The sequence below is a fragment of the Leuresthes tenuis genome, unplaced genomic scaffold, assembly GCF_036924035.1.
Source record: "Leuresthes tenuis unplaced genomic scaffold, fLeuTen1.0.hap1 SCAF_12, whole genome shotgun sequence".
NCBI classification, from domain to species: Eukaryota; Metazoa; Chordata; class Actinopteri; order Atheriniformes; family Atherinopsidae; genus Leuresthes; species Leuresthes tenuis.
This window is the reverse complement of record NW_027325366.1, coordinates 33494630-33521935: the sequence shown is the minus strand read 5'-3', so window position 1 is coordinate 33521935 and position 27306 is coordinate 33494630. Positions and strand designations below refer to the sequence as shown.

The 27306-nt window shown below is 45.0% G+C and overlaps 1 protein-coding gene across 1 annotated transcript; it reads right to left on the bottom strand.

Moving 5' to 3' along the window:
• Positions 1-16755: 16755 nt before the first annotated feature.
• On the bottom strand, positions 16756-22309 carry ndufa10 (NADH:ubiquinone oxidoreductase subunit A10). Its single transcript, XM_072397586.1, has 10 exons — positions 22144-22309; positions 21286-21454; positions 20994-21209; positions 20828-20914; positions 20634-20755; positions 19992-20071; positions 19790-19844; positions 19626-19711; positions 19446-19554; positions 16756-16928 (listed from the first exon to the last, which is right to left on the bottom strand). The coding sequence occupies exons 1-10, from the start codon at positions 22216-22218 to the stop codon at positions 16860-16862; spliced, it is 1068 nt and encodes a 355-aa protein (XP_072253687.1). The 5' UTR covers positions 22219-22309; the 3' UTR covers positions 16756-16859.
• Between the last annotated feature and the right edge of the window lie 4997 nt (positions 22310-27306).

The following is a 27306-nucleotide window of genomic DNA, read 5'->3' as shown; positions in this document are numbered from 1 at the left end:
GACGGGGGGGTCTGGTCCGCTTGGGCCTCCTTACAGATGAGGAGGCGGGGGGGCATCACCTTAGATAAAACCTGAATGTGGCATCAGACGCTGTTTTCAGACTTTTAATTGTGTTTTTAATCAAGATGATGGCTCCACGGAGAACGGCTGCCGGTTAATGTGACATCAGGATGAATGATGAAAGAGTTCGGGCCGCTGAAAGTTGTTTAAAATGCAAATAACAAAACAGATCTCATAAATTAGGATTTTATTCACAACAGAACCAAGAAAACGTAAAATGCTGAAAGTGAGACTTTCTTTTAAATGGAAGCAACACGTCTGGAAATGGTTCTAAACAGAAACAGCTGGACCAACATGATCCGGTGAATTACCAACAGGTCGGTGACAGGATTGAGTGTCAAAAGAGCACCTCAGAGAGGCAGAGTCTCTCAGAAACAATAAAAAGAGGTTCAGAAACAAAGAAAAACGTTCCTCAGACTGAATATTCCACCAACAGATTCAGAGAAACATCTGAGATCAGTTCATCTGAAATGTATTTACAGAAATGGTGAAACATCATTTAGCTTTGCTGCCATCAGTCACCGACCAACCAAATGTGTGCAGTGGGTTAAATGAGTAAATCTTTCGTCTGTGATAGTGTCTGGTAACATCTGGCTGTTCTTCAGGGAAGGCCTTGCATATTTCAGCAGTTAAAGCAGTTAAAGCTCCAGCTGCACGGCTTCGTGGTGGAAGAGTAACTTATCAGTGTTTAACAGGAGTTGCTTTTATGTGTTTGTGTATCCCTGAAGTTCACTGTGCAGAACAAGTTCTCTGCTGAAACAATGAAGATTCATGACTTCACAGAGCTGGAGGAAGCAGAATGCTGCAGCAGTTGTAAAAGATGAAAGTTCTGCTGTGAACTTTGTTTTTTCAGTACATCACTTCTGCTCCTGCCATCGCTTTAGTATTCTGTTCAGCAGCAGTTCTTTAGAAGAGGCGCGTGGTTACAGCACTGATCAGCCCCACATCTTCCCTCACATCATATGTTTGATATGTTTGAATATACCAGATGCATCATAAACCATCAGAGATCTTTTGGGCTGCTTTTGGACCTGATGCCTGCTGCATTCGCTGTGTACCTGTGTTTGAACTTCACTCATTAAAGTGCAAACTGCCGGTGTGTTGTGTGCTTGGAGAGTGCTGAGCTGTGACAAGTTGTTTGTTTAGCTGGAAGCAACTGATTTCTGGAAACCGTTGCTCTTTACAGCTTTGTAACATCAGGGACCGTGAAACTGAAAAATTAAAAGAATCATTGATGTTCTGGGAAAAAAACGAACCCGGTCTCCAGCCAGAGGGCTCAGGAAGGTGGAGGGAGGCAGACCTGTGTTACAAAAACAAAAGAGTTCAACCGTAAAGCTGTCAGAAGAAGGAATCCAGCAGGTCCATCAAACTTCAGGCAGCTGCACAGACATCCTCGTCTGCTGAGGAGAGGAACTGTAACCTGCAGCATCAGGTAACTCCAGGCCTCCCTGTTTGTTTCATCCATACATCATTATTCAGTGTTGGTTAGCTGTTTCCTAAAGTAGTGATCATCGCAGAGAGAGAAGAAAGTTTTTGACACCGGGTTGTTCCCCGGGTGGGTTTCACCTTTGCCTAATAGCCTCCACCTCCTCCCCCACCGTTCCCTTCACCCCACTGCTCTGGTAAATTCTACTTAGCCTCAGATTGAATTAAACTGCTGTGAGCACTTAGACGGATGAGATTTCACCTAAAATTCTTTCTTTTTGCTGCTTTCACTGGGTGAAGCACGTCCTTGTGTAATCTAATTCCTAAACTTGACTTCTCACTCTTAGAGAAAGGGCAGAAAGGTCTGGTGAGATAATTCCAGCATTCACAGAGGAAGATTAACAGCCCTGCAGAGGGCTCAGCTGCAGCTTGTCAATCATCAACTCAGGGCTCCTTTTCCCCGCTTTGTTCTCCGAGCTGATGCAAAGGGCACTCACTCATGTCCATCACTTGCATCTCGTGGAATATCCTCGCCATAGCGCTCGAAAAGAAAGAAACGGATAAAACAAAGGAATAGTTGTCATGCATCTCATGATCTTATTGCTCCACAAAAATGAGAGGCAATGCTTTTAAACGGTAGTGCACGGCTAAGATAAGGAAATGGCATTTTCTACACAACCATTTGAATCAGTCACAAGATAACAAAGTTGATTCCTGTTCACATTATCAGTCTTTGCAGCTTTATCTGGAGCAGGCTGTGAATTCATCTTTTGAGTTTTTATCAGGACATTAATTAGCAGAAGAAAACCTGCTGTCTGTGTGTATAGGACCGTAACCCTCCATCATATCTGAAAATCATGAGGAGGAATCGAAACACACAAAGGAGAAGAAGTCTTTGTTTCCAACATATCGAGTTATATTTGCACCTACATCAAAAGAAATGTGTCGCAGCAAAGCTTGACTGCAGCAGACACTGATGCTATAAAACATTTACCATAAAAGTCTGGATGTATTCTTTGTTTTTATCACCCTCGAATGAACCTATTGTTTTTAATATATCTATGGTGTAGTGGGTTTTTCTACCCAACAGTTCCCCCAATCACTACTATAAAAGCTTCTTTACATACAACCCATAACTGTATCCTTAGAAGTGCCGCTTCTTCAAGCAGCAGGAGGAAAATACGACTCATATTAGCACATGAGCAAACTTCTTTTAACAAGCAGCAAACTTCTTTTAACAAGCAGCAGAATCCTCATAATAGGCATTCGCATAGATTGTGGGTTCAAGACCAACAAATGACAGCTGTTTTCTTATTTTTGAGTTATTATATTTAAAACTTTTGCCACTTTCTGGTTGGGTTTGGCAATAACACTGCTTGGTTAGGGTTGGAAAACTATCATCGTTGGTATGAAGAACTGAAACTGCCATAACCCAAAATAAATACAAAAATATATAAATGGCTAAATAAATACACTTATATGATGATAAATGGAACAAAAACTAAGTTAAACATCTTATGAGGCCTGTTTCACAACACCACAGAAACCGGAAGTGGGGGATGCTAACCGCGTTAGCAGCTAGCTTCATTTGCCGTAAGAACTTTGGCCTAAATGCAGTCAGTGACGCAGCCTACATTTACAAGACTTTTATATAATTTCAGTAGATCAATTAGTGACTAAGAGAACACATGCTGTTTTAATCTGTTGGATTATTAAATTATATGTATTTTAGCTTCAGTAACGGAAGTGTCGCAACTTCCGGTTTCAGGTGCCATCTTTTTTTTATTTTTCAACAAATTTTATTTAGAAAATCAAACTTTACAAACACACAAATACAAAGAACAGAATATCAAACGCCAGGAGGTTGCAAACTTAGACTTGTGAAGATGATATTCAGCCAGCAAAAGAAGTAAGTTTATTAAGTAATACATGTTAGTGTCACATCTGTGGGTTTGTTGATTTCTCTGTTATGACTTTAGGTTTTTCAGGTTTCTGTTTAGTATTTAGTTTCTTGCCTTGTTTTCCCCACTCACTCTTGCAGGTCATTAGGCTCATCCTTCTCAGCTGTTTTTGTTCACAGCTGCACTCCATCACCAATCACCTCCCCACAGTATTTAGTTTCCAGGTTTCCTCATGTCACGGTCAGATCCTCACTGTTCATTTTGTTGTCATAGTTCATTTCAGGTCTTGTTTTTGTTAAATATTTTGGAATTCCGGCTCAGCCGTGACTTTTGTTTGAATAGTTTGTGTTTAAAAATAAATCTTTTCTTTATAAATATCTGCATCCGGGTCCTAAGTCTTTGCCACAGCACAGCTTTCCCGTTGTGACAGTTAGCAGCTAGTTATAAGTTTCTAATGTAATACATGTTAGCAGCTGGGTATCTAACACAATAAAAATAAAATAAGTATTTTGTCATCAGAACAAGCAAAAAGACACAATTAAAATAAATGACAAATATCTTCTTTAAGGTTACAGAAGGAGCATTTTACATCAGTGGCCTGTTTATATCCATGGTGGGATAGAATGTTTATATTCATGCATTTATCAGACGCTTTTATCCAAAGCGACTTACAAATGAAGATATAACAAGCTATATAAAAGCTAACAATAAATAGAAATCGATAGAAATGATGGATAAGTTGAAAAGAGATTTCCTTTACCTCGTTTGTAGGATGTAGGGTCCGGTTCTTATTCTAGTCCAGGAAACAGATTATTCCAGCAGGTGATGACTGACAAATTAAATACTTTAAAAACGAAGTGTGAAAGTTAAGGTCGTTATAGAAGGAAAACAGATGTGTCCAACAGAGGAAACAGCAGCCTGATGACTGATGGAGCTGAGCCCACCTCAACATTTTCTTTGGATCTTTGGATTTATTTTGGGTCGTGACAGTTTTAGTCCTGCACAGGTTACAGTAAAGTTACTGTAAAGCATGCAAACCTCCTCCAGCTGACCGGTTCAAAGACCGTTACAGTGATGGAGTCTACTGGAGATGAATGCTGAGTACTGGATGAGTTTCTCCTGGTCTTTTTGGGAGAGAAAACCTTTAATTCTGTTGGTGTTTCTGAGTCGGTAAAAAGCTGCCTTGGTGACAGCTTTGATGTGGCTGCAGAAAGTCAGAAATTAGTCTATCAACACTCCAAGGTTATGAACTTGGTTGTAAGGCCCGAGTCTCCAGATATTTACCAACGCTGAAGCAGATGCACACGGGAGGAAACAGATTAAAACTGTAAGTTGAGTCCTGAAGATGATAGAGGCAGAGCATGCAGCTTTAGCCCATCGGTGGTTTTGTGGTGAAGGTTTTGCTGCTCCTGATCTTCCTGATATGACCTGCAGCAGCCATCAATGCTCAGCCCACAGCTCTTCAGGCACAAGCTGCACAGGTTTCAGTTTACGGCCCTTTCAGGGTGAAAACACAGCACATCGGATCAATGCAGCATGGCGTCAGTACAGTGGACACATCCATGAACACTGGAGGCACTTTTCACTCAAATAGCACATCTGAAGCGGAGCGACACATAAAGCACCAAAGGTGACAGATTATCAATAATCCTATTATCTGACATGTCAGAGGAAGTGACAGAGAGCTCCGCCGTCATGTCGCATCACAACAATGTTTGTTATGAGTTCTTCTAGTGATCCGAACAGATGGCTGGTGCTGTTACTTTCACACTCTGTGCGTCAGCATTTAAAATTAACTTTATCTGCTGTGATGGCAGGACGGAGTGTGAAGGGGAGCCTTCGCCACATACATATGTCAGCAGTATGAGGCTGTAGAGTGGGAGGTGGTTATTCAGCCTGAGTCCCAATTATTCATAGGTGCCTTCCAGAGATAAGCTGCAGCGGGGGTTTGGGGGGGAAACATATTCAGTTCATAGAGCTGTGCACAAGTCCTGATCCAGCCCTCATTACTTTACATATTCACTGAAACATGTGAAACATGAACATAAACCCAGAATCTGAGGCAGAAACAGAGTTTTTTCTCAGTTCTCAGCAGCTTTAAAGTGAATCTCTGGTCTGAGCTCCTTTATTCTCCAACACAGCCTGAACCCTCTGAGACAAGCTTTCTGTCATTTCTTTAAGGAGTCTTCAGGAATAGTTCTCCAGGCTTCTTGAAGGACATCCCAAAGCTCTTCTTTGGATGTGGGCTGCCTTTTGTTCCGTTCTCTGTCAGATGATCCCACACTGCTTCAATAATGTTGAGGTCCGGGCTCTGGGGAGGATTCATCCCTCCATAAGACCTGCTGCCACTGATTTTCAGTCCACTTCTTGTGTCATTTGGCACAGCTCAGCCTTTTCTCCCTGTTTCCCTTCCTTAAGAATGGCTTCTTGACAGCCACCCTTCCATGGAGCCCATTTCTGATGAGGCTTGGGCCAACAGTAGATGGATCAGCTGAAGGTCCAGATGCATCTCTCAGGTCCTGTCAGGTCACAGCTGGATTTTTTCCTCTTTCTTAAGGACATCACTTTCAGATCCTGTTCATCTGCTGTAGATAGTTTTTTAGGCCTGACACTTCTTCTTTTGTCCTCCACTTGTCCAGTTTCCTCAAATGTTTTAAGGACACACTGCACACCATGCTGAGATATGCCAAGTTTTCAGCTAATAGCTCTTTGGGAATCACCTTGTTGCTGCAGAAATCCTATTTTCTGTCTGTCAAACTGTGTTTTCTTTGCTGTTTTTCATAGATGCAGCTAAAGAAATGGGAACAAATGATGTGTCTTTGTGACAGGCTGCTGGTAACAAAGTGCCTAAAGATCCAGTTTAAAATGGGTTCTGTCAGTTTTTTTGATGCCATATTGAATTCCCTCTGGATCTGAGCCTGAATCCAACTTCAGGATCATGTTTCTTCACCTAAACTGCAGTCAGCCTCTGAAATAATGTCTAACTTCATTTCATATTTACATCTGTTTAAAGTTTGAAAGACATCCTTGAAATCAATATAGTGGCTGATAAAACTGAGCGTATCTGGAGGTTCTATAATTTGCTTGCTTGAGTAAATTGGGCAAAATGATGGAGCCATGTTTTGCGGAGGATCAGATTTCGGCACCATACTGGCGTGTTAATAAGCAGGTCTGACACTCAGCAGCTTGATTCAGTTTCCCTCCTCAGGTCCATGTTCTCCCTCCTTCTTTCACTCCACATTTAACCATTTTCAGCCAAACAAAACTAAAACTAACCAGGCAACAAATGCAGTGAGAAAGGGTAACAATGGAGTAATAATATCCCAACACTGCATTACCACCTTAATACTTTTTATAGTTTCTGAGCGTCACATAAACATTTATGGATTTCATTAACTTTAATTTATAATTTCTTTACAAGACTCAGAGAATCAGACCTCTAAACACAAGGGACTGAGCTCATATTCAGGCCCTCAGGCAGCTCTGCATTAAAAAATCATGATTCTATGATTACAGAAAGTTTGGTTTGTGTGGAGGTCTTCAGCTGCCGGGAACGAGCCCAGGATTATTCCGTTTGTACCACTCTGACTCGGTTAAGTTTTCAGCAGCCTTCTTTACGCTCACGTTCAGCTGCACATGCTAACTCTGAGTCTCTGAATGCTCGGGGCTGCAGCACTGTTGGCAGCTCACTTTTTCTCCACAGAAACACATTTATGGCCCATAACGTCTCACATGGAGGCTCGGAAACCGACGGCAACAACTCCGAGACAAACCGAGAGCAGAATAATGTGTTTCCCTGTCTGTGGGGGAGCTGGCAGCTCCCTCTGCCCTGCTGTGTGGGCTGAAGGTCCGGTCAGAAATATTAAACTTGTCTCAGAACAGCCTGCAGGACTCAGTGAAACACCTGTAATCCCTTCATTCGATTAAATTCATACTTCTTTAATCCCAGAAGGGGAATTATTAGTTGTAGCGTTCTAGATATGAAATTAAAAATCACATTTTTCCTCAGGGCACCACCTCCCATTCAAGTTGGAAGGAAGGCATCAGAGTCGTTCCTGAAGGACAGAGTTTTCTCTGAATTCACCAGAATTATCGGATCGTGATTATATATATATATATATATATATATATACGGTCATTTACGTAATGTTGTAATAATGACTCAACAGTTTCCGTTAAATGGCCCAGGGACAGGAGAGATATGGGACTTATTGGTCTTGGTTATTTTAACTCGCTTAAATAACAACTAAATAGTTAAATAATAAGTTTTATTTATTACAAACCACAGCCTGAGGTTCTTGGGGAGGTAGACATGGGTCAAGCTTAATTTGAGCAGAATCACAGAGGAATTGGCCCCGTCTTCCAGGAGTTATCCTGGAATCCCTTCACTGTGGATCAGTCGGAGTCCCTCAGGGCGTGTGGTCCAGTCTCTGGTTCTGGCTCAGTTAGAAGGCAGTCCCGTCTTAGTGGCTTTGGACCGGTGAGGAGTCAAAATAACCAGAAATAGGGTTTAAATACACTTTGTCAAAGGGGAATTATTAATTATTGGTTGAGTCTAAACGTGGATTTTTAGGAAATAAGAGTCTCAAAAGGTAACAAAAAATTAAATAAGCGGAGTCAGGGTAAAAAAACACGTCTCAGGAGAATAAAAGGGCCCGAAAGAGCATAATAATATAAAGGCAGAGTAAAAGAAGGTGAAAAGGTGTAGTAAGATCTAAAAGGGTAAATAAAAAGTAATAATGTCCAGTAAACTGAAGAAAAAAGCTCGGTTCGTCACTCGTTTTCATCCAGTGAAAAGAGGGGCTTCATTCTTAAATGAACTCTAATAAAAGAACAGCTGATCTCTCTCATCCCAAAGCACATTCAGAGAATACATTAACACCATATTTATCACAGAGGCATGAAACAGAAGCAAGGTAAGCAGGAATCCGCTGACAGCTTCAAATAAGAAAAGAGGGCTGATTATGGTGAGTTTAAAACACACATCAGTTTAATTCACTGACTGTTATTCCGTCGGTTCGATCTCCGGTTTGTGGTGACACACATTTCATTTGTTCGTCTGTGGTTCCACGACACGAGACTTATGGCGGGATAAATACTTTCCTGGTTTTCCCGTCGTGGAAAGTCTTAAAAGGAAGCTTGAGCTGTTAGTTTCACAGTTAGTAGGCCGTTATGATGCCTGTTTGTAACAGATTCATTAATCCATCTGGAGAGGGCCTGGGTTTCCTCCGGGTGGTGAGAGTCACGTTTTCATTTACAACTCTTTAGATAAGACTGGTAATGTCCCCACCCCCACCCCCCCTCACCCATTTGGTACCAAAAAGGCGAGTCTTTGTTCATCCAACCCAGCAGATGTTAATCTGACTCCAGAATCTTTCAAAGGTCGAAGGTCCTTGGTTGGAATGTTTTTTCACCCCTTTTCTCATGATTAAATTTGGTGGTTTTGTTGTTTTGAAACCACTCCCAGGTCCAGGATTCCACCATCTGTTGTTAACCAGCTCTGTGATCCTCCTCCTTTACTGTTAGCGCTCTGTCTGCAGTCTCTGTCTGCCCGGATAGTCTTAAAGCTGAGCAGAGAGCTGTTAGAGTTGTTCCTGCAGCCAGGTCCAGGATTCCACCATCTGTTGTTAACCAGCTCTGTGATCCTCCTCCTTTACTGTTAGCGCTCTGTCTGCAGTCTCTGTCTGCCCGGATAGTCTTAAAGCTGAGCAGAGAGCTGTTAGAGTTGTTCCTGCAGCCAGGTCCAGGATTACACCATCTGTTGTTAACCAGCTCTGTAATCCTCCTCCTTTACTGTTAGCGCTCTGTCTGCAGTCTCTGTCTGCCCGGATAGTCTTAAAGCTGAGCAGAGAGCTGTTAGAGCTGTTCCTGCAGCCAGGTCCAGGATTCCACCATCTGTTGTTAACCAGCTCTGTGATCCTCCTCCTTTACTGTTAGCGCTCTGTCTGCAGTCTCTGTCTGCCCGGATAGTCTTAAAGCTGAGCAGAGAGCTGTTAGAGCTGTTCCTGCAGCCAGGTCCAGGATTCCACCATCTGTTGTTAACCAGCTCTGTGATCCTCCTCCTTTACTGTTAGCGCTCTGTCTGCAGTCTCTGTCTGCCCGGATAGTCTTAAAGCTGAGCAGAGAGCTGTTAGAGTTGTTCCTGCAGCCAGGTCTCTGCCTGATATTCCTGCTGTGTCCTCATCAGGACTCCAAGCTCGTCCATTTTATCCACCAGAGATCTCACATTTCCCCTGATGAGTAAAGGAAGAAATGCTTTTAACTTCCTTTTCCTTTTCCTCTGTTTTGTTGCTGCTCTGCAGCACAGACGTCTCTTCTTCAGCTCATATTGATTTGAGGTCTTATTGCAGGCATTACTTGGGCTTTGTAAAGCTCAGTTCGCTGCTCCAAAAGGTTAACAACTTTCCTGTTGCCGTGGTTACGCATCATAACAGATGTAAGAAAAAAAAAGAAAAGCTCAGTAGGAAATCTAAAGAAAAAGCAGATTTTCTGCCTCTGGTGAGGCAGCATTCATTCTGCTTTAGTTACGGTTCTCTCCTGGACCGGTTCTGAATGAGCTGGACCCTCAGAGCTCTGAAGGAGAGCAATAAGAAAGGATTCATTTCGGTTCATTTTACCAAGCGTACCTGCATTAACAAGGTTATGAGATTCATTAGAAGCAGGAGTGTGAACCTGCTGTCCTTCAGTTTGGGAGAGAACGCAGCCTTTTATCATATTTTACTTCCTTATGAGACAAACCCGGTTTGATTGTGTTCGAATCCTTCTGCTGAACCTATAAAGTGTAACATGAGAGCTGCTCGACCTCCTCATTGATGCTGAAACCACGTTCTGTGTTATCACAGCACGACTCTGACCTCATCACAAAGCTAATATTACCATCTGAACTTTGTGGAAATAATGCTTCTAACAAGCCGAAATAATTCCTTAAATCGACACGAGAAGAAGCCGAATGAAACAATGAAAAACACAAGACGTTTTTGAGGGATTTCAGATGAACAAAGAGCGGCTCTGGATGCAGCCAGAAGCCTCACCTGCAGGTCTGAGACCAGCTAATGTCACCGCGCTGTGGCTAAAGTCGTCCACGTCCACAACTTTCCCGTTGCCATGGTTACGCATCATAACAGATGTAAGGAAAAAAAAGAAAAGCTCAGTAGGAAATCTAAAGAAAAAGCAGAGGAAGCAGCACCATACGGATGATGTCACCGCGCTGCTGGTGTTTACAGGTCGAGATGAAGCTGATCACGAACCTTTGAACCTTTGTGCTCAATGTTTTCAACTCTTTTTGTATTTTTCTTCTTCCAACCACTCGTGATTCTTTGCTTTTCTGCTTCGCTCTCACATGAGAATGAAAACACACGATCGGACTGTAAGAGAAGTTTTTACGTGTTGATTTGTTCTGATTCTGTGATGTAAGGTGAACGCTGCCCACAGGAAACAACGACCTCACAACAAAACGAGGAGCTCGGAGTGTCAGAACCTGATTAATGGGTCACAAAATACATGGTTTAATTTAAACTATCAGGCCTGTCATTCGTGTGCAGGAAGGTTGTTGAATGGGTTGATCCTCTCTGGACTCTGCTGTTTCTGACACGCTGGCCTTCCTAATCCTGATAAATTAGTTCTGTTTGTTGTGAACAGGGAGGAGTCACCCCCCCCCCCCATGTGAGTGGGTCCGGTGGGTTTGTTTTGTCAATTAAATCTTAAAAAATGAATGAAAATGGCTGAAGGCTGCCTGATACAACATGAAGTAGCTCACCATTAGCTCATAGTTCCAGAAACTGTTTCCATCAGTAACAGGACACCTTTACAGCCCGTTTTTACAGCTTTTCTCACCTCTTCAGATCCAAACTTATTCAGAGTCTGCTGCAGTGTGACGCTCCAACAAGCCGAGTGTTAAACTTAGAAAGCGTGATGAGCACCTTCCAAATAATATGCAAAGGTGCTACATCACTTTTTAAAGTTTTACAGTCGTTTGTGAAAGCAGAATAATGAGCTTTAATGATGGAGAAAGTGTAACAACAGGAATATTTAGTTAAAAAGGATGAAAATGTTTCAGATCAGATAATCAGCTCTTTATGTTTTTAAAGACGATGTCCGGTGGTGTTTTCTCAGACTTCTTTCTTGCCATTAAAGGCATCATTAGATTCATTTGCACGAAGTGTTGAAGTGGAAGCTTACTCTTCAAATAACCGATTTAAACTGCTGAATTATTAAAGTTGTGGATCGTAAATGAGGTCACCGCTGAGGCGATGAATACGTGCAGCAGCTCCCTCTAAAATGTGCCGGTGCTGCTCAGTTTAAGGGCATTCCCACTGAAAACAGGTGATTTATCTGAACCTGAATGCAGCACACAGACGCCAACACACATCAGCTGTTTCATAATGATGCTGCAGCCTGTTTGTCCTTCCATCTCTCATTCCCTGCTCCTCCCGTCCTTTGTCCTGATGCATGTGGAGGCTATCAGAGTGAATATTTACGGTGGGAATGTGATGCAGCAGCGACAGCATCTCTGTAGCCAGAGGCTCCTTCTCACTTTTCAACTCTGCAAATAAAAGCCAGAGTGAGGAGAGAAAGGTCTCCACGCTAATTTCACACAGTAACTCAAATATCTGGGAGCATGCATGTTGGCGCACACACACCCAGACTGTGTTGAAACAGCTCCCCCCCGCCCTCACAGACCACATGCATCCAGACAGCAACACTGCCATCTGCTGCCTCCTCACCTGCAGGGACCACCAGGCCGGCTTCTCCTGGCTGGGAACGAAGCACGAAGAAATCATTGATTTGAGCAGCTGACTTCCCTTTTCTCCCCGCCGCTGTGGGGGTCTGTTGGAGGCTCAGGGGCCCCGCAACGCTTAGCTGCAGCCGACAAATGAACCCCGGCACAACCATCTCCCCTCAGCTTCATCACTGAGTCCCAGGGCACTTTTAAAGAACAACACTTGCCTTCGAAGCAACATCGGCCGGCTGTACGGAGTTAAATTAGTTTTAATCCTGGAGGCTGTGAGTTTGATATGAAAGTTTAAAGTCGGCTTTGGGCTAAGTGCTCTGCAGGGATGTCAGCTTCGTAGCAAAGCTCCTGCAGCCATGTTTGACTCCAAACCCCAGAAATCTGCTTCAGCCCTCTGATTAATGACAGGCTTTTCCATCTCCTCGTCTTCATTTATATTTAAAGCTACACTGCAGCTGAACCTCTGAGCCGAAGCGACGCAGAGTGGGATACTCAGCATGTGTTGGAGTAAGGTCAAAATAGATGAATTCTGACAGGAAGGTAACTATAATTTGTTCCAGATGAAACTATTTGCATGCACAGTGTGTCGAATGACTGTAGAAGGACAGAATAATGTGGGGAAAACATGCCTCCATCTGCACTTTAAGATTAAAGGCTCTAAATGTTTCAGAGGCTTCATCCAGAAATACAAACCCTGCTGCTTTTACAACATGTTCATTTACAATCCCACAGCAGGGGATGCTTTAAAAACACGTCTCATATATATGTATCAGACACTGATAAAGCAGCTCATGTTTCACTTTGATAAGGTCAAAGAACCTCACTTAGAAATCACTGGAATAATCATTTTCACCTAAAAATGACCAACCAGAGCTGTAACTCTGCTGTTCAGCGTCTGTTCCCCACCTTCGCTGTTAGAAAGATTTTAACATTCTTAAAATGTTGTTGTTCTGTTACAGCTTTTCAGAAGCATCTTCCTCCTCCTCATCCAGGACATCTCAGCCGTCTGCTGACTCCTCCACCTTCAGTGTTAACACTGCAGCGAGCTCCCGTCTCCATCCAGATGCTGCTGCTGCTCATCAGAGTCTAACGACAAAAGATAAAAATAAGAATATTATTCTCTCCTTTATGCTGCAGAGACTCTGATCCTGCTTCATGCTAATGTTGGAGAACAGGTGTTATATCCTGAGTAAGAGGTTTACGTTCACTTTTACTGGTAATTTCTGTTCTTTCTGTTGGCCCTTTAAGTGATTTAGACTTAAATAAATTGACACAATAACTGAGATTAAAAAGGTCCATGATGGAATATATCCGAAGGAGCCTTAGACGAACACGTTTTTTTAGCTAATTCCTGAACTGTGAGCAGCAGGATCTTGTTCTGGACACACAGGTGTATTTTTTAATTAAACTACTGTGTATTTTATAGTTTTTATGGCAGGTTAATAAGACACCTGAAGAGAACATTCAGATATAATGGGAGTGAAATGGAGCTTGAGTGGGTGCACTCTGGGTGATCTGAGAGAAAACTGTGAGGCAGTGACGGTGAAAGAAGATAAAATGTGTTATGATGTAGATTATATATGTAGAGGAGACAGATTCAGTTGGTAAAAGTCCAGTTTCCTGTGATGCCTTCAAACTCTGACTGATGTTTCTGCTGTGAAGTTTGTCTGAGCTCCAAAGAGGGCCGAGTTCTCTCAGTAATTACAGTCATGTCCCATCGTGCTCTATGGGAACACAATTCCTGATCAATAGGGCTGAGCGATTTTATCGATACCGCGATACTTATATATACTTATCGATACCGCGATATATATCGCCACCGCGATACATATCGATATTTTATTTCCCTGATAAAGTATCGATTTTTTTAAAAGTCAGACGTTACAATTGGTTAAAACACAGAACATTAACATAATGCAAAACAATGCCAGGGGTGATAAATTAGTTCATAAAAAAGTTCTATAAAGTGTATAGCTCAGTGGTTTTAATGGCTTTTTTGTTTATAGAACGTAGGATTGTTGTATTGTTTGAGCTCCTTCTCAAAAATACAAAGAGATGGCTTGTGATTAGAGAATTTAGATTTGTGTTTATGGTATTTAGCAGGTAAAAGAAGCAGGTTGATGATGTAATATTCACAGCATAAACACGAGTCTGCGTACACTGAAGACATGTTTGTTTGTTTCCGTTTGTCCGGTTCAAAGGTCGGAGCAGCAGTCCAATCAGTGACGATTCATGTCAAATCACACTGTCCCTTTAAAATCTTTCAGAAAATGATGAGTATTAAATCGTATCGTTGGCTGAATGCCGTGTATCGTATCGTGAGATTAGTGTATCACAGCCCTTCTGATCAAGCTGCACTTTTGATGTATGTGTTTGATCAAAGGTATTAGAAATATTTCATATATATATATGAGACGCAGCTGCTGCTTCCTTCCTGTTAAGCTCCAGTTTCCAGACGAGCTTCTGGAACATCTGAGTTACAGTTTAATTTTCCTCTGCCTGTTCTCACTGCTCATAAGACCTCAGTGTTGCATTAAACATGACAGCACACAGTGGCATGCTCCCCTCCACAGAGTTCATGTTGTCCAGCCTCCATTAGTTCAGTGTGACTGCTCCAGGCTGCATCCTGTCAAATATTCCCACTGCTTTGTCTGAGCAGCCCGATGCTCGGCCACAGGGCAGCGAGTAAACAAGCTCTGAGCCTCGGGGAGGACTGACTGCCCGGGTCCACTCACCTGGCATCTTACTCAGGAACCACTTCTTTGTCTTTGTCACTCTGAGCTGTGCAGAACGGTGGCGCATCGCCTCGCTGTAAGAAAGGAGAACTGGAGGAATTTACCTCATGTTGGACTTCATCCAGGCAGAGCTGGTGAGGAGTGTCTGAGGCTGGCTTACTGGCATAATTAGCTGCTGTGGAAGGGGTGAAGTTAATCACCACTTCTCAATTTCAAAGTCCAGGGCGCCCCTTTGAATCCCCTAATCCTTAAACCAGAACCCGCAGATCCCCATTACAACATGCTGACGCTTCATTTATGCTGAGATGATATTTAAATATAGAAGCAGGAGTTCGGAGGAGCGGGTCACGTTCACGGCCAGCAGAAAGCTGAGAGGGAAGCTCCATCGCCGCAGCGTTTCAGCTTCTCTGTCAGCATAATTTGAGCAGGCGCCTCGTGTTTACCTCCAGGTGTTCGAGTGGAAACATGGAGAGTAATTCAGACAGAAATAAAACCATAATTTAATCATTTAAACATCACGAATAGCAGGAGAAAACCTGTGAGAATCAGGAGGAACTAATCACAACGACAAATTAAAGTTATTTCAAACAGGAGAAGTCTCCAGTTTGTCCTCAAATGTGTTTAAAACAATGTTCCTCAGAGAAAGACTGGAAGGGATCTGCATATTTCTGCCTCTGCAGAGCAGAATATCATTAAAACATTCAGGGAACCTGGAGGAGTTTCAGTGGAAAGGACGAGGGAGCAAGCCTAAGCTGGACCCCGTGACCTCTGACCCCTCAGACGCTGCATCAAGAACCGTCATTCATCAGCAGCTGATAGCAGCACATGGACAAGGGATTACTGTGGAAACCTTTGTCAAGCACCACAATACAGAGTTCCATTCACAAGCTTTACTGTGCAGGAAAGAAGCCTGATGTTAACCTCGTCCACTTCCAGTGTTTGAGTTTATTTCTGATTCTATTTTCTCTGTTTACCCTCCAAACATCCATCCTTTTCCTGCTGTGAGTCATAACTGAAAGCCAAGTTACTCCACATTACTCCACAGTGAAGGCGTGGTAATAGGTGCTCGAGCCTGGAAGGCGAGTCCCTGAATGCAGCATATAAAGTCAGTTAAAATCAGACGTAACAGTGGCTCATGGATGGTGAGAGCTCCACAGGAGGCACATTTCAGAGCAGCCGGCTACAGCTTCACATGTTGTTCTGATTTTACAGCAACATATGCTGCCTTCAAGGCCACATCTTTTCCTGGGACGTCCCAGCATTGTTCAAGCAGACCATGGAAAACCACATTCTGCCACATTCCAAAGGCCTGGCTGAGGAAGAAGAGGTACGGGTGCTGGACTGGCTGCCTGCAGTCCTGACCTGTCCCCAGCAGAGAAACAACCACCCCCCCGCACTGCTGCACACCTTAAGACCTGTTTAAGGAGGAATGGGACAAAATAACAGCTGGAGCTCTGCATCACCTGGTTTCCTCAGAGTCAGAACGGCTTTAAGTGTTGGCAGAAGGAAACAAAGTGGGAAAAGGTTCACTGACTTTATGGGATGCTGCAGGTCTGAGGTGTAGAAATGATGTTTGTTACCAGATGAAATGAAGCTGATGAGATAAACAGGTGAAGCTCACCTGTAACCACATGGTGGCGCTGCTGCTGCCACTCTGTGGATAAGCTGCGACCATCAGGCCTGCAGCGTTTGTGTCGGACAGAAACTTTTTCTCATGATTCATCACAAAAACACCAGATGTTCTGAGGAAGCTTCACATTCTGAAGGAACAACGTTTGATGCCGAGCCAGCCGGGCTGAAAACCACGAAGAGGCTTCAGCAGCGCTGCAGAGCACCGTTCGAACTCAACACTTCCTCATTTCTTCTTCTTGAGCTCATGTAAGAAGAACACTTTACAGCCAAAGACACTTAAATTCAAAATTTATTCTTATAATAGACACATTATTTAGGATGTACAACGGCACGGCCGCCTTCATGGAGCCGATCAGCCAACGACGACCGGGAAGTTTACTTCAGCCAGATGTGTTTGTCTCCAACATCTTCGTTGTAGCCGGGAGCGTACTTCTTCCCAGGCAGCTGCAGGGACACAAACGCATCAGATCATTATTGCAGGCTGAGGAGAACAAACTCATTTCAGACCTAATCAGGACACCAGAGTTTCCACATTTACTGTCTGATGAAGTAAAAATGTTGTGTTCCCAGATAACTGCTCATCAACCTGTGGTTTACTACGCTGATCAGGGCACACTGAACGCAGCACGAGCTGCTCTGCGTTGGTCATCGAAGCTCACGTTATTTATTTCTCTTTTATTTGCCTTTTAGGCCTAATGAAGTCAAACTGGAAGTTTTCCTGGTGAGGAAAGTAAGGTGTTCAACAACCAGGAAGCAAACGGATCTCCTGCTGCTGCCGGCGTCCGTTCAGTTTCCACCAGCTGTTCATATCTCAGCCAAACAGAACTCATGAAAATCAAACTGGAGGTGTGAGCGTCCCTCTTCTTCTCTGCAGGAAAGCAGCTGTGCTCACTTTAAAGGCGTTTTTAACAAGTTTAGTGGCAGAAATAAGGAAAAAACAGTTTCTTCTTCTTCTTTCCATGTTTCCCAGGTGTGTAGGAGCTGGTTTCTTTAAAAAAGATGAAAAACACACACAGTGTGACATAATGGTGCCGATAGTCTGGGTCAACGTGTTCCTCCAGATCTCTGAAAACTAAATCTCTCACTTTCAGAGCTACAAACGCCCTTCCCTGACTTTCCTCGCTCGGATGAAATGTGCTGAGGGACAGATTGCGCCGCCACATGTCGGCGTGCTCATTTTCTCCTCTGAGACGCCGGCTCAGAGTGAAATGTCAGGTCACGGCCTCCTGTTGCACGCCGCCGCACGACTCGTGCAGCAGGGGGAGACAAAAACGTCTCCAGTCAATAAACAGAAAAGGTCAGAGCCCAATGTTTCCCCACGAGGCCGACGACACAAACAAGCGGGGGGGAAGTCCCACATCTGGCATTTGTAACTGCGAGTGGCTCGATATCTCAGGCCAGGAAAACCAGCTCCAGCGGCTCAGAAAGGGTGGGGAGAAAGAACAGAGGATTTCCACAAAGAGAGGATCTGTAGCTTTTAATAAAGGCCACAGAGGCAGAGGATCCTCAGGTTTTCTCTGCCTCTGTGAGGACGCTTCCTTTCCATTTCAAAGCGTTTGTTCTGAGGTGTGGAGCAGAGCCCGGTTCAGGATGCACAACAACACAAAGCATGTGTTCGGGCTGCCTGACTCATCCTTTCATCTCCAGCGAGCAACAAACTCACCATGAAAACACTTTTTAAGATCAGACAGACGTTCTTTTCCTACCTGAAAGGTGACTTTAAGAAATGTGACTTTTCATCGTTTTCATCGAGACGTCGGAGACAGAATCTCATCGAGGATGAGCCGAGGAGGCGGAGTCAGCTTAAAGAGCTCATTAAATGAGGAACTTTCACTCAAAGGGGAACTAAATAAATCCCAGGTTTGTGTTTTGGGGAGTTTTATACCTGCTGGTGACCTCAGACGCCCTGATATATGCTCCCAGGAGCAGGAAGAAGGAGTTTTACACCTGCTGGTGACCTCAGACGCCCTGATATATGCTCCCAGGAGCAGGAAGAAGGAGTTTTACACCTGCTGGTGACCTCAGACGCCCTGATATCTGCTCCCAGGAGCAGGATGGGGGGGGTTCAGGGATGAATGTGACATCATTCAAACCCATTCGACCCCTCTGGGACGTGTCCATCTGTCGCCACCAGGTTGCACCTCAGACTGTCCAGGAGCTTTCCAGGAGCTTTCCAGGAGCTTTCCAGGACACGATCCGTCATCTCGTTAGGAGCCTGGCCCCTGAGGGCCACACAAAGCACTGAGCATCTCAGGGTGTCCCTGAATCCAGCCCTCTGTGGGTTTCATCTCCTTTGGTTCCCGACACATGTGTCGTTCAGCATGTGTCATTGTGTCCTTTGTGATTGAAGAGAAGCTGAAACCTCATTCTTCTTCTTCTTCTTCTGCCTTCTCCAAGCTGAGAGTCTCTGACAGCAGGAAGGTCTCACCCCCCAACAATCAGAGACAATCTGAGAGGGGACATGACCTTAAACCTGACCTGAAACCTGACCTGAAACCTGACCTGAAACCTGAACCCTGACCCGAAACCTGACCTGAAACCTGACCTGAAACCTGAACCCTGACCCGAAACCTGACCTGAAACCTGACCTGAAACCTGAACCCTGACCTGAAACCTGACCCGAAACCTGACCCGTTTCCTGACCTGAAACCTGACCTGAAACCTGACCTGAACCCTGACCTGAAACCTGACCTGAAACCTGACCTGAACCCTGACCTGAAACCTGACCTGAACCCTGACCTGAAACCTGACCTGAAACCTGAACCCTGACCCGAAACCTGACCCGTTTCCTGACCTGAAACCTGACCTGAACCCTGACCTGAACCCTGACCTGAACCCTGACCCGAACCCTGACCTGAAACCTGACCTGAAACCTGACCTGAAACCTGACCGTCATCTTTAAACCTTAAAAGAACAAATGGAAAAGCTTGGGAGCAGTAAATCCATCTTCAAGGATCTTACCGATCTGTAGGCGTAGTATTTCTCATCGTAGTCGTGGGCGCCGATCGTGATCTCAGGCAGGAACTTGGGGATGTGGGTCAGCGTTGCCACCCTCTGCTTGTCCTCCACTCTGAAAGAAGGGCTGAAGTGTTACAGCTGCAGGCCCGTGTGACATCAGAGCGAGACATGTGCAGAACTCACAGGATCCTCATGTGGTGGTAGCTGACATCATCCTGCTCCAGCCACGGCCCCTTCTCAAACTTCAGGTACTCGATGTCCTCCACCACCTGCAGAAAGCAGCCAGAGTGACACCTTTAGGATCTTACGTCCCATTCAGGAAGTACTGGCAGAGCGCCGCCTCTCACCCTCTCAACATCCTGAGCCTGGGTCGCGTTGTACGCCAGCAGCTCTGAGGTTTCCCTGAAAGTTAAAGACAGCAGCGTCAGATACTCTGCTGCAGCTTCGGCTCAGACGGTTAACACCGATCCTGGAGCTAAACTCATCGTCCGTCTCTGCACTCAGCCTGAAGCTCACAGCGCTCGGAAATCTAATATCAGCATTTCTTACCTGATTTTGGGGAGAAAAGACTTCTTGTAGCTATCTTCAATGCCCTTCAGATACTGCAGGGGAACATTCTGCAGGTGGGACTGAAAGTAATCACATTACATGTTAGTACAGAGCAGGAGGGGCCGTTCCAAGCATCTAAATAACCAATGAGTCCTGTTTTTATTTTCATTCTTCTTCTCTTCTTTAGGAGTTCCTGTCCTGGAAGTAAATTCCTCTAAGAGGCTGCCCGCTCTGGTCTTTGCTCAACAACTATTCAGATCCAGGTTTTATCCTCAGGGAAGATTCCTTCAGACTGTGCTTGTGAGCGTTTGCTCTGGTAGATAAAAGCAGTCCTCGGACACACAAATCAGCACCGTGGCACCTTCCTACAGGGTTGTGTTGAGCTCATTTGAACGAAGCCTCTGAAGTTATCAGAAAGTAACGCTTCAGTTCTGATTTGATGCGTTAATCTCACCTGCTGACCCAGAGACTTTAAAGCAGTGGAGCAGATTAAACACATGATTAAACACGACTGTAAGGGAGGAAATAAGAGAAGTAAAACTGCAGCGATCCTAACCCTGACCAGAGCTGTTTGGGGGGTAAATATCTCCTCTGGAGCTCCTGACTCCAGCAGTGGAAACCTTAGAAAGATTTAAATGGTACCTTTCCGCTCTGCTTCAGCTTCTTCTGAACCTCCTCAGCTGGCAGGTCCACGTAGATGACCAGATGTGGAGGAAGGAACTCGCAGACGCTGATGTTTTTGATCTCATTGTAGTGCTGGACGCCTGCAGGCCACAGAGAAGCCGGTCAGTGCATTTCAGATCCGAGGATAAAGCAGGAAGCTGCTCGTTACTTACACTCCTTCCTGATGTAGCCCTGCTTGAACATGGCATCCAGGAAGACCATGTCACTGAAGGGGGAGCGCTCCAGGATCACGCCCTGGCCTGAGAAGCAGAGGATGGGGCTGAAGGTCAGAGGGTCTGCGGTCTGTCATGTGATCAGAGCGCCGCTGGGCACCGTTACCTGTGGTGAGCATGTGCTCGATGGCGTCAGAGTACTGCAGCAGCCTCATGATGTACATCCACAGCTGCAGCCTGTAACTGTTGCCATCGGCCACTTTGGGGTCCGTGTAGAACTTCTCCAGGCTGCACATCCCGTTGAAGTCCACAGGGAGGGGCTCCTTCTCCCCGGTCATCTTGTCCAGGTAGAAGGTGTCCGGCTCAGGCATGTAGAGCATCCCTGTGGACACAGAAGTCTGAATATAAGCAGGAAACAGCAGCCGAGTGTGTCAGGGCCCACGTGCACAGATAATTACCCAGTTTGTCAGCCAGCTTCTGGGCCAGCGCTCCTTTCCCTGAGGCCAGGTTTCCATCCACAGAGATGATTTTGCTGTACTGTCCTAAGCGTGGAGTCGTCCTCTCGCCCAGAGCGTAGGCCCACCAGCCGTACCGCAGGCTCCTGACCGCGCTCGTGTGAACGCCTGCCTGCAGGACACAAAGCAGGGCTGAAAACGGAGTGACACAGGTCCACGTGCACTTTAAAATAAGCTCTGATCAGTCTGCTTTGGGGCTTGAACACAACCTCTGGCTGGGTTTCAGTTTTTGCTCTGGAAGCAGGAAGCTGAGAACTCTGGTGTTGCCGGAGAAAAGTGTTGATGGTTCGTGGCTGAGCTGCAGCTTAACTGCTGTGTGAACATCTGTAGAACATCTGGAAAACATCTGACCTCTAACCTCTTTAAATAAGAACTGATTTGACCGGACTCTCTCAGTTGACCATAGAAAAGGTCACGCGGGTGTTTGGGTCATCCCTCCTAACACCGGTACCGGGCCGGACGCCGTCATAAAGAACCGTCTCTGGTATATATTGATCTGTGACGACAGCTGCTTCAGGCTGTCAATGACGTCACAGCAGGTAAACGCGGTGGTTAGGTTTAACATCTTAACACAGAACAGAACCACGTGACTTCACGTTCAGAACCACTGCGGATGTGTGCGCGTGCATGAAGCAACGTATCAAACTGTGAATAAAAACCGACACCAAGTTTGTTTATTTCTTACTGGTGACCGACTGCGGTGCTAATGGCTAAGTGGCTAGCTGCGTTAGCTTGTCCTTGTGGATCAGAGACGCAGGTTCGACCGATACCGAGCCGAACCTGCGCGGTTCCTGAGCTCACCTTCTGAACAACGTTCCCCGCTGTGAGAGCAGCTGCTCCCGCCGGGACCAGCAGCCGGATAACCCTCAGGACCATCTTAAATGTCCTCCGAATACTGACCCGAAAAATCACCACAGTCCGGCGACTCAATAATACGTCACCGTCTGGGTCTTTAGCTAGCCTCGTCGCGTGCACTAACCATTTGGACTGTCTATTTACTGCCTGAATGTATTTCTTCGTCAATGAACCGAGGGAAGTGTTTAGATTATTTTTAAACAAATGATGGTGCTGATTTGGTTCCACGATTTTCAAATTAATTATTATAGTTTAAGACTTTTTCCTGTAACCTTTAAAGTGTCCTGATCAACAGTTCTGCAGCTTTCTGAAGCTCTTTCAGAGTTTTTCTTTGGACATTTTCTGCTTTTTCCCTCATCTTCAGTCCTTGTTCCTGAGCATTTTCAGAGGAATGTGTTTTTTCTTTGTTCAGCCACTTAACTCTGACCTTTGACCCATTCAGGCAGAAAAAAGGCTCCTAACTCAAGGGATGAACCAGTGTTGTGTCGACACAGAACAGACAACTTAGCAAAGAAGCCATTTAAAATTGTTTGAAAAGGCAGCCCACATCCAAAGAAGAGCTTTGGGATGTCCTTCAAGAAGCCTGGAGAACTATTCCTGAAGACTCCTTAAAGAAATGTCAGAAAGCTTGTCTCAGAGGGTTCAGGCTGTGTTGGAGAATAAAGGAGCTCAGACCAGAGATTCACTTTAAAGCTGCTGAGAACTGATAAAAAACTCTGTTTCTGCCTCAGATTTTGGATTTATATCCATGTTTGAACATGTTTCAGTGAATCTCTTCCTGTTTTCATGGAAATCTAAAAATAAATGAGTGGATAGATCAAGAACAATGACGGAAAGATTTACTTTTGAGTTTATAAGACTTAATGGCAGTTAATTCTGCTGTGTATCCATCTTTCTACCAGCAGGTGGCAGTATTGGTTTGTTTTGCAGAAGCCTTCAGAAAGTGTGAACATGTGTTTGTTCCCGTCAGATGTTAGTTTCTTGGAGGTAACGCCACTTGCAGCCTCCCTCAGGGAACTGCACCCTTCATCATCACACCACAGATAAAACAGCCACGTGTTTTTTTTACTCTGGTCTGGATTTTATTCCACATAATGTGCTTCTGAATGAAGCTTGACATCTGACCATGTGTTTGCTGCACTTGAATGAGCTCCAGGTGCATCACAAAGGTCTGAAAAGTTCACACAGAAGCTCCTTAACGATGCCGCCTGTAAAACGATGCATAAAACCTGCTTTTAAGAGTTTTATTAAAGAATTTCCAGTCTCAAAGACAGGATGTTCCTCCTGTCCAGCTTAAATAAAAAGGGCTCATGTCTGTCTTTACTACTTGTCAGCAGGCAGGTGAGTTATTTCACACCTCTATAAACAGAAACCCCCTCAGAGCTGCAGCATGGAGTGTAAAACAGGTGGAGTTTAGGTGGAGACGCTGCTGTTCACACCAACATGAACAGGCTGCTGCTGGTTAACAGAAAATGGCTGAAAATGATCTTTGTGACTCAGCTGTCTGACTGCTGGTAATCACCCTCCTTCACTCCCCCCCCCCCCCCCCCCCCCCCCCCCCCACAGCTACGACCTCATCACAGTCACACCTGAACCATCTCTGCCTCCACCTGTCCGCGGTCACATGACTCAGCCGACAGGCGGCTGCGGCGCCTCAGATTTCAGTGTTTTCAGAGATGTTTGTAACTCACTGCTCAGCTTATCTTACAGGAAACCCCCTGCATCTCTGATATAATGAACACGGCTTTTCACATGTTGCAGGTGATTTCTGCTCCACTGGAGGTTTTACTTTTATATTTCCACCTCAGATGACCTTTGTGTCCTCATTTGGAGCAAATCCGATGCAGTTCCAGCGTATTTATCTGCAGTACGACACTAAATCACTAAAACGCAGTGATGTTCATACATTAACTGGGACTTTTATGCATTTGCAGACAGTATAAATCCAAAATATTTAAGCTTTAGTCTCAACTTCATTTCATTTCATCATTAACATCCATTGTTGCAGTGTGTAGATTTAATGTGAACGCTCTGATCAAATCCAGTAGAATCTAATATAGATATAAAGTTCATGTTTAGACTGTCGTTTCTAGCGTTCTAAATGCTATTTTCTTTTCACAAATGAGATCAATGAGAAGAATCTCAGTCAGTTGGTCAGTTAATTGCAGGCCATCGGATCAGATTAATGACTAAATTACAATAAAATTGAGTTATTCAGCTCATGTAACAAGCTTAATCCGACAAGAAATCGAATCGGATCGGGTTACTCGCGATTGAATTAAGACCCCAGGATAACTCGATCTAATTGCCCACTTAACGTGCCTGCAGACGACAGCGGATCAGATCGAGCGTTCTGCGCATGCTCCAGATTTTTTCCCGCGGTCGTCACCCGGAAGTGGAAGGAGACGATATTCCTGTTGTCGTCAGAAAGAAAGAAACAAGGCGATGGAGAACGTTGTGCATCGTCTGTTCCATAACCAGCTCATCACAGATGGAGAGGGACGCAGCTTCATCTCGCTCTGCGTTCGCCATCTTTCTGAATGCCTGAGTTTGTTGTTGTTGTGGTGATGACGTCAACCGGAAGTGGCTCTATTAGCGATAGCTGAAATGGGGACAGCGCCACCTATCGTACCGGGGTATGACATGCTTTGTGCCAGTGATTCCATTCATTCGCCGCCATATATCCAAGGATAATTACCCTCAGATAAGGAGCAGAACCCAACTGTAGCTGTAATCCAGTTAATCTCATCATGTGAACCCACTGAGTGTCGTTACTGATTGTTTCTAACATGAAGGACCCGTTTTGAAAGTTTTTAAAGCTGAGTTGGTAAACTTGTGGTATAACTGCCACCTTTTGTGTGAGCAACCTGGGTTCATATCCCCTGCATGAAAGGTTCTGCCTCCTGTTGGGGTCCTTAGGCAAGACCCCCTCGCTCTACCTGTAGTTGCTTTGGATAAAAGCTAAATGCATAAACAGAAACATAACAAACAGACGTCTGGCTCTTTTTAAACTGTTTTCTTTATTAGTCACCTCGGCTCATTAGAAAAAGGCTGCAGCTTCAGAGTTACAGAAGCACACTTTTCTGTGAGCTCAACCGAACTCACTCCCACTCAGACAGGATCCTGAGTAATTAACCAGCAGTAAAACAACAGCACTCCACATTCAGATCTGGTGGCTGCGGCCCTGTGAGGCCGTCTCAGGGGTTTGGTCAATCCAACTCTGCCAAATTTCCGCTGGTTTTACGGCAGGTTTTATTTCTCTCCTCTGCGGCAGGGAGGAGGCTCACTGTTTGTCATTAAAACAGCCGAATGCATGGCAACCAAAATGGTAGCCAGCGTTTGCTGCCCTGCTGCTCACCTGCACACACAGGAGCCTGCTCTGCTGAAACTGCTGCAATCACCTGCAGAAACGGAGATATTTCCTTTTCTAATCCAGAAACCTGAATGTTTCTGAATGATTTCAAATTATCAGGAAGTTTACATAAAAGTACGTCTTTGTTTTCTGTGTCTAACACCTGAACAAAGAAGTGAAAATAGGACTTTTCACCTCTGAATTTAGCGTCACGTTTTCTGTTGGTGAAGTAAAGAAATCTAAAGTAACTCTGTAAATGTGAGTGACAAATAACATATAGATATAATAACTAATTACTCACATATATAACCGCAGGTGTTCACGATCTGACATGACAGATAAATAAAGTAATTATTGATTTTCCGTCCCAAACTTCTGGATTCTGGTCCTACAGTGAGGAACTTTGGAGTTATTTCTGTCCTCTGACTCTCATATAAAACAGGTTTCTGACTTCTTTCACCTTCGTAATGTTGTTAAAATCAGGAAGATCCTGCCTCAGAGTTCTGCTGCTGTAGGCCCAGCCTGCTGGGGGAGCTCCCATGATGCACCTCTCCTCCCTCCATGTTCTGCTGCTATAGGCCCAGCCTGCTGGGGGAGCTCCCATGATGCACCTCTCCTCCCTCCATGTTCTGCTGCTATAGGCCCAGCCTGCTGGGGGAGCTCCCATGATGCACCTCTCCTCCCTCCATGTTCTGCTGCTGTAGGCCCAGCCTGCTGGGGGAGCTCCCATGATGCACCTCTCCTCCCTCCATGTTCTGCTGCTATAGGCCCGGCCTGCTGGGGGAGCTCCCATGATGCACCTCTCCTCCCTCCATGTTCTGCTGCTATAGGCCCAGCCTGCTGGGGGAGCTCCCATGATGCACCTCTCCTCCCTCCATGTTCTGCTGCTGTAGGCCCAGCCTGCTGGGGGAGCTCCCATGATGCACCTCTCCTCCCTCCATGTACAGATGACATCATTGCCGTCATTAACTTGTGTTTCTCTCTCTCAGCAGGTGTCTCTGGCCTGGTGTTACGCTGCTTGTTGTCCCCTCTTTCCTGTCCTCTCAGCCCCAGCTGGTCCAGGCAGATGGACCCTTCCTGGTTCTGGTTCTGATGGAGGGTTCTTCCTGGTTCTGGTTCTGATGGAGGTTTCTTCCTGGTTCTGGTTCTGATGGAGGTTTCTTCCTGTTAAAGGGAGTTTTTTCTTCCCACAGTCGCCTCGTGCAGCTCAGGACGGAGGATTGGATCAGAGAGAAGTTTCAGTCTGAGCTCAGATACTGTTTTTGATTGTCTCTGTATGAATTTAACTCATTTGGAACTGAACTGATTTAATTGTCTTATAATTGTATCATAATGACTTGAACTGCATTTTCGAAGTGCCTTGAGAGGACATTTGTTGTGATTTGGGGCTTTCTTCCGGCAAAAGGTCTCAGAACCACCTCCCTGTTCTCCTTTTCTGTGGCGGTGTGGTCTCTGGCTCACTGTCAGACTCACAGTAGTAACTTCCATACCCAACTAATAAGATCACACCGCAGCTGTCCGACCACACAAGTGCGAATGAGCAGAAACAATCAGCGGCTGCTTTAAATAACCTGATGTTGATGTTAATGGAGCTGCGGTTGAGGGCGTAAAAGAGCTCAGTTACATCTCGCTGTGTTAAAAACTGTCCTCCTGCTCTTCACACGCAACTCTTCCTCCTCCCAGAGGGCAGCAGTCCTGCTTCTCATCAAGGAGGCCTGTTTGAAAAGGACTCTGCACCTCAGAGAGCTGACGGCCAG

Coding starts and splice junctions, on each gene's coding strand:
- ndufa10 (XM_072397586.1), bottom strand. CDS start 22,218: ATGGTCCTGAGGGTTATCCGGCTGCTGGTCCCGGCGGGAGCAGCTGCT. Junction 20,072..20,633: donor AGCTGAAGCAGAGCGGAAAG/GTACCATTTAAA, acceptor GATTACTTTCAG/TCCCACCTGCAGAATGTTCC. Junction 19,712..19,789: donor AGGCTCAGGATGTTGAGAGG/GTGAGAGGCGGC, acceptor TGCTTTCTGCAG/GTGGTGGAGGACATCGAGTA.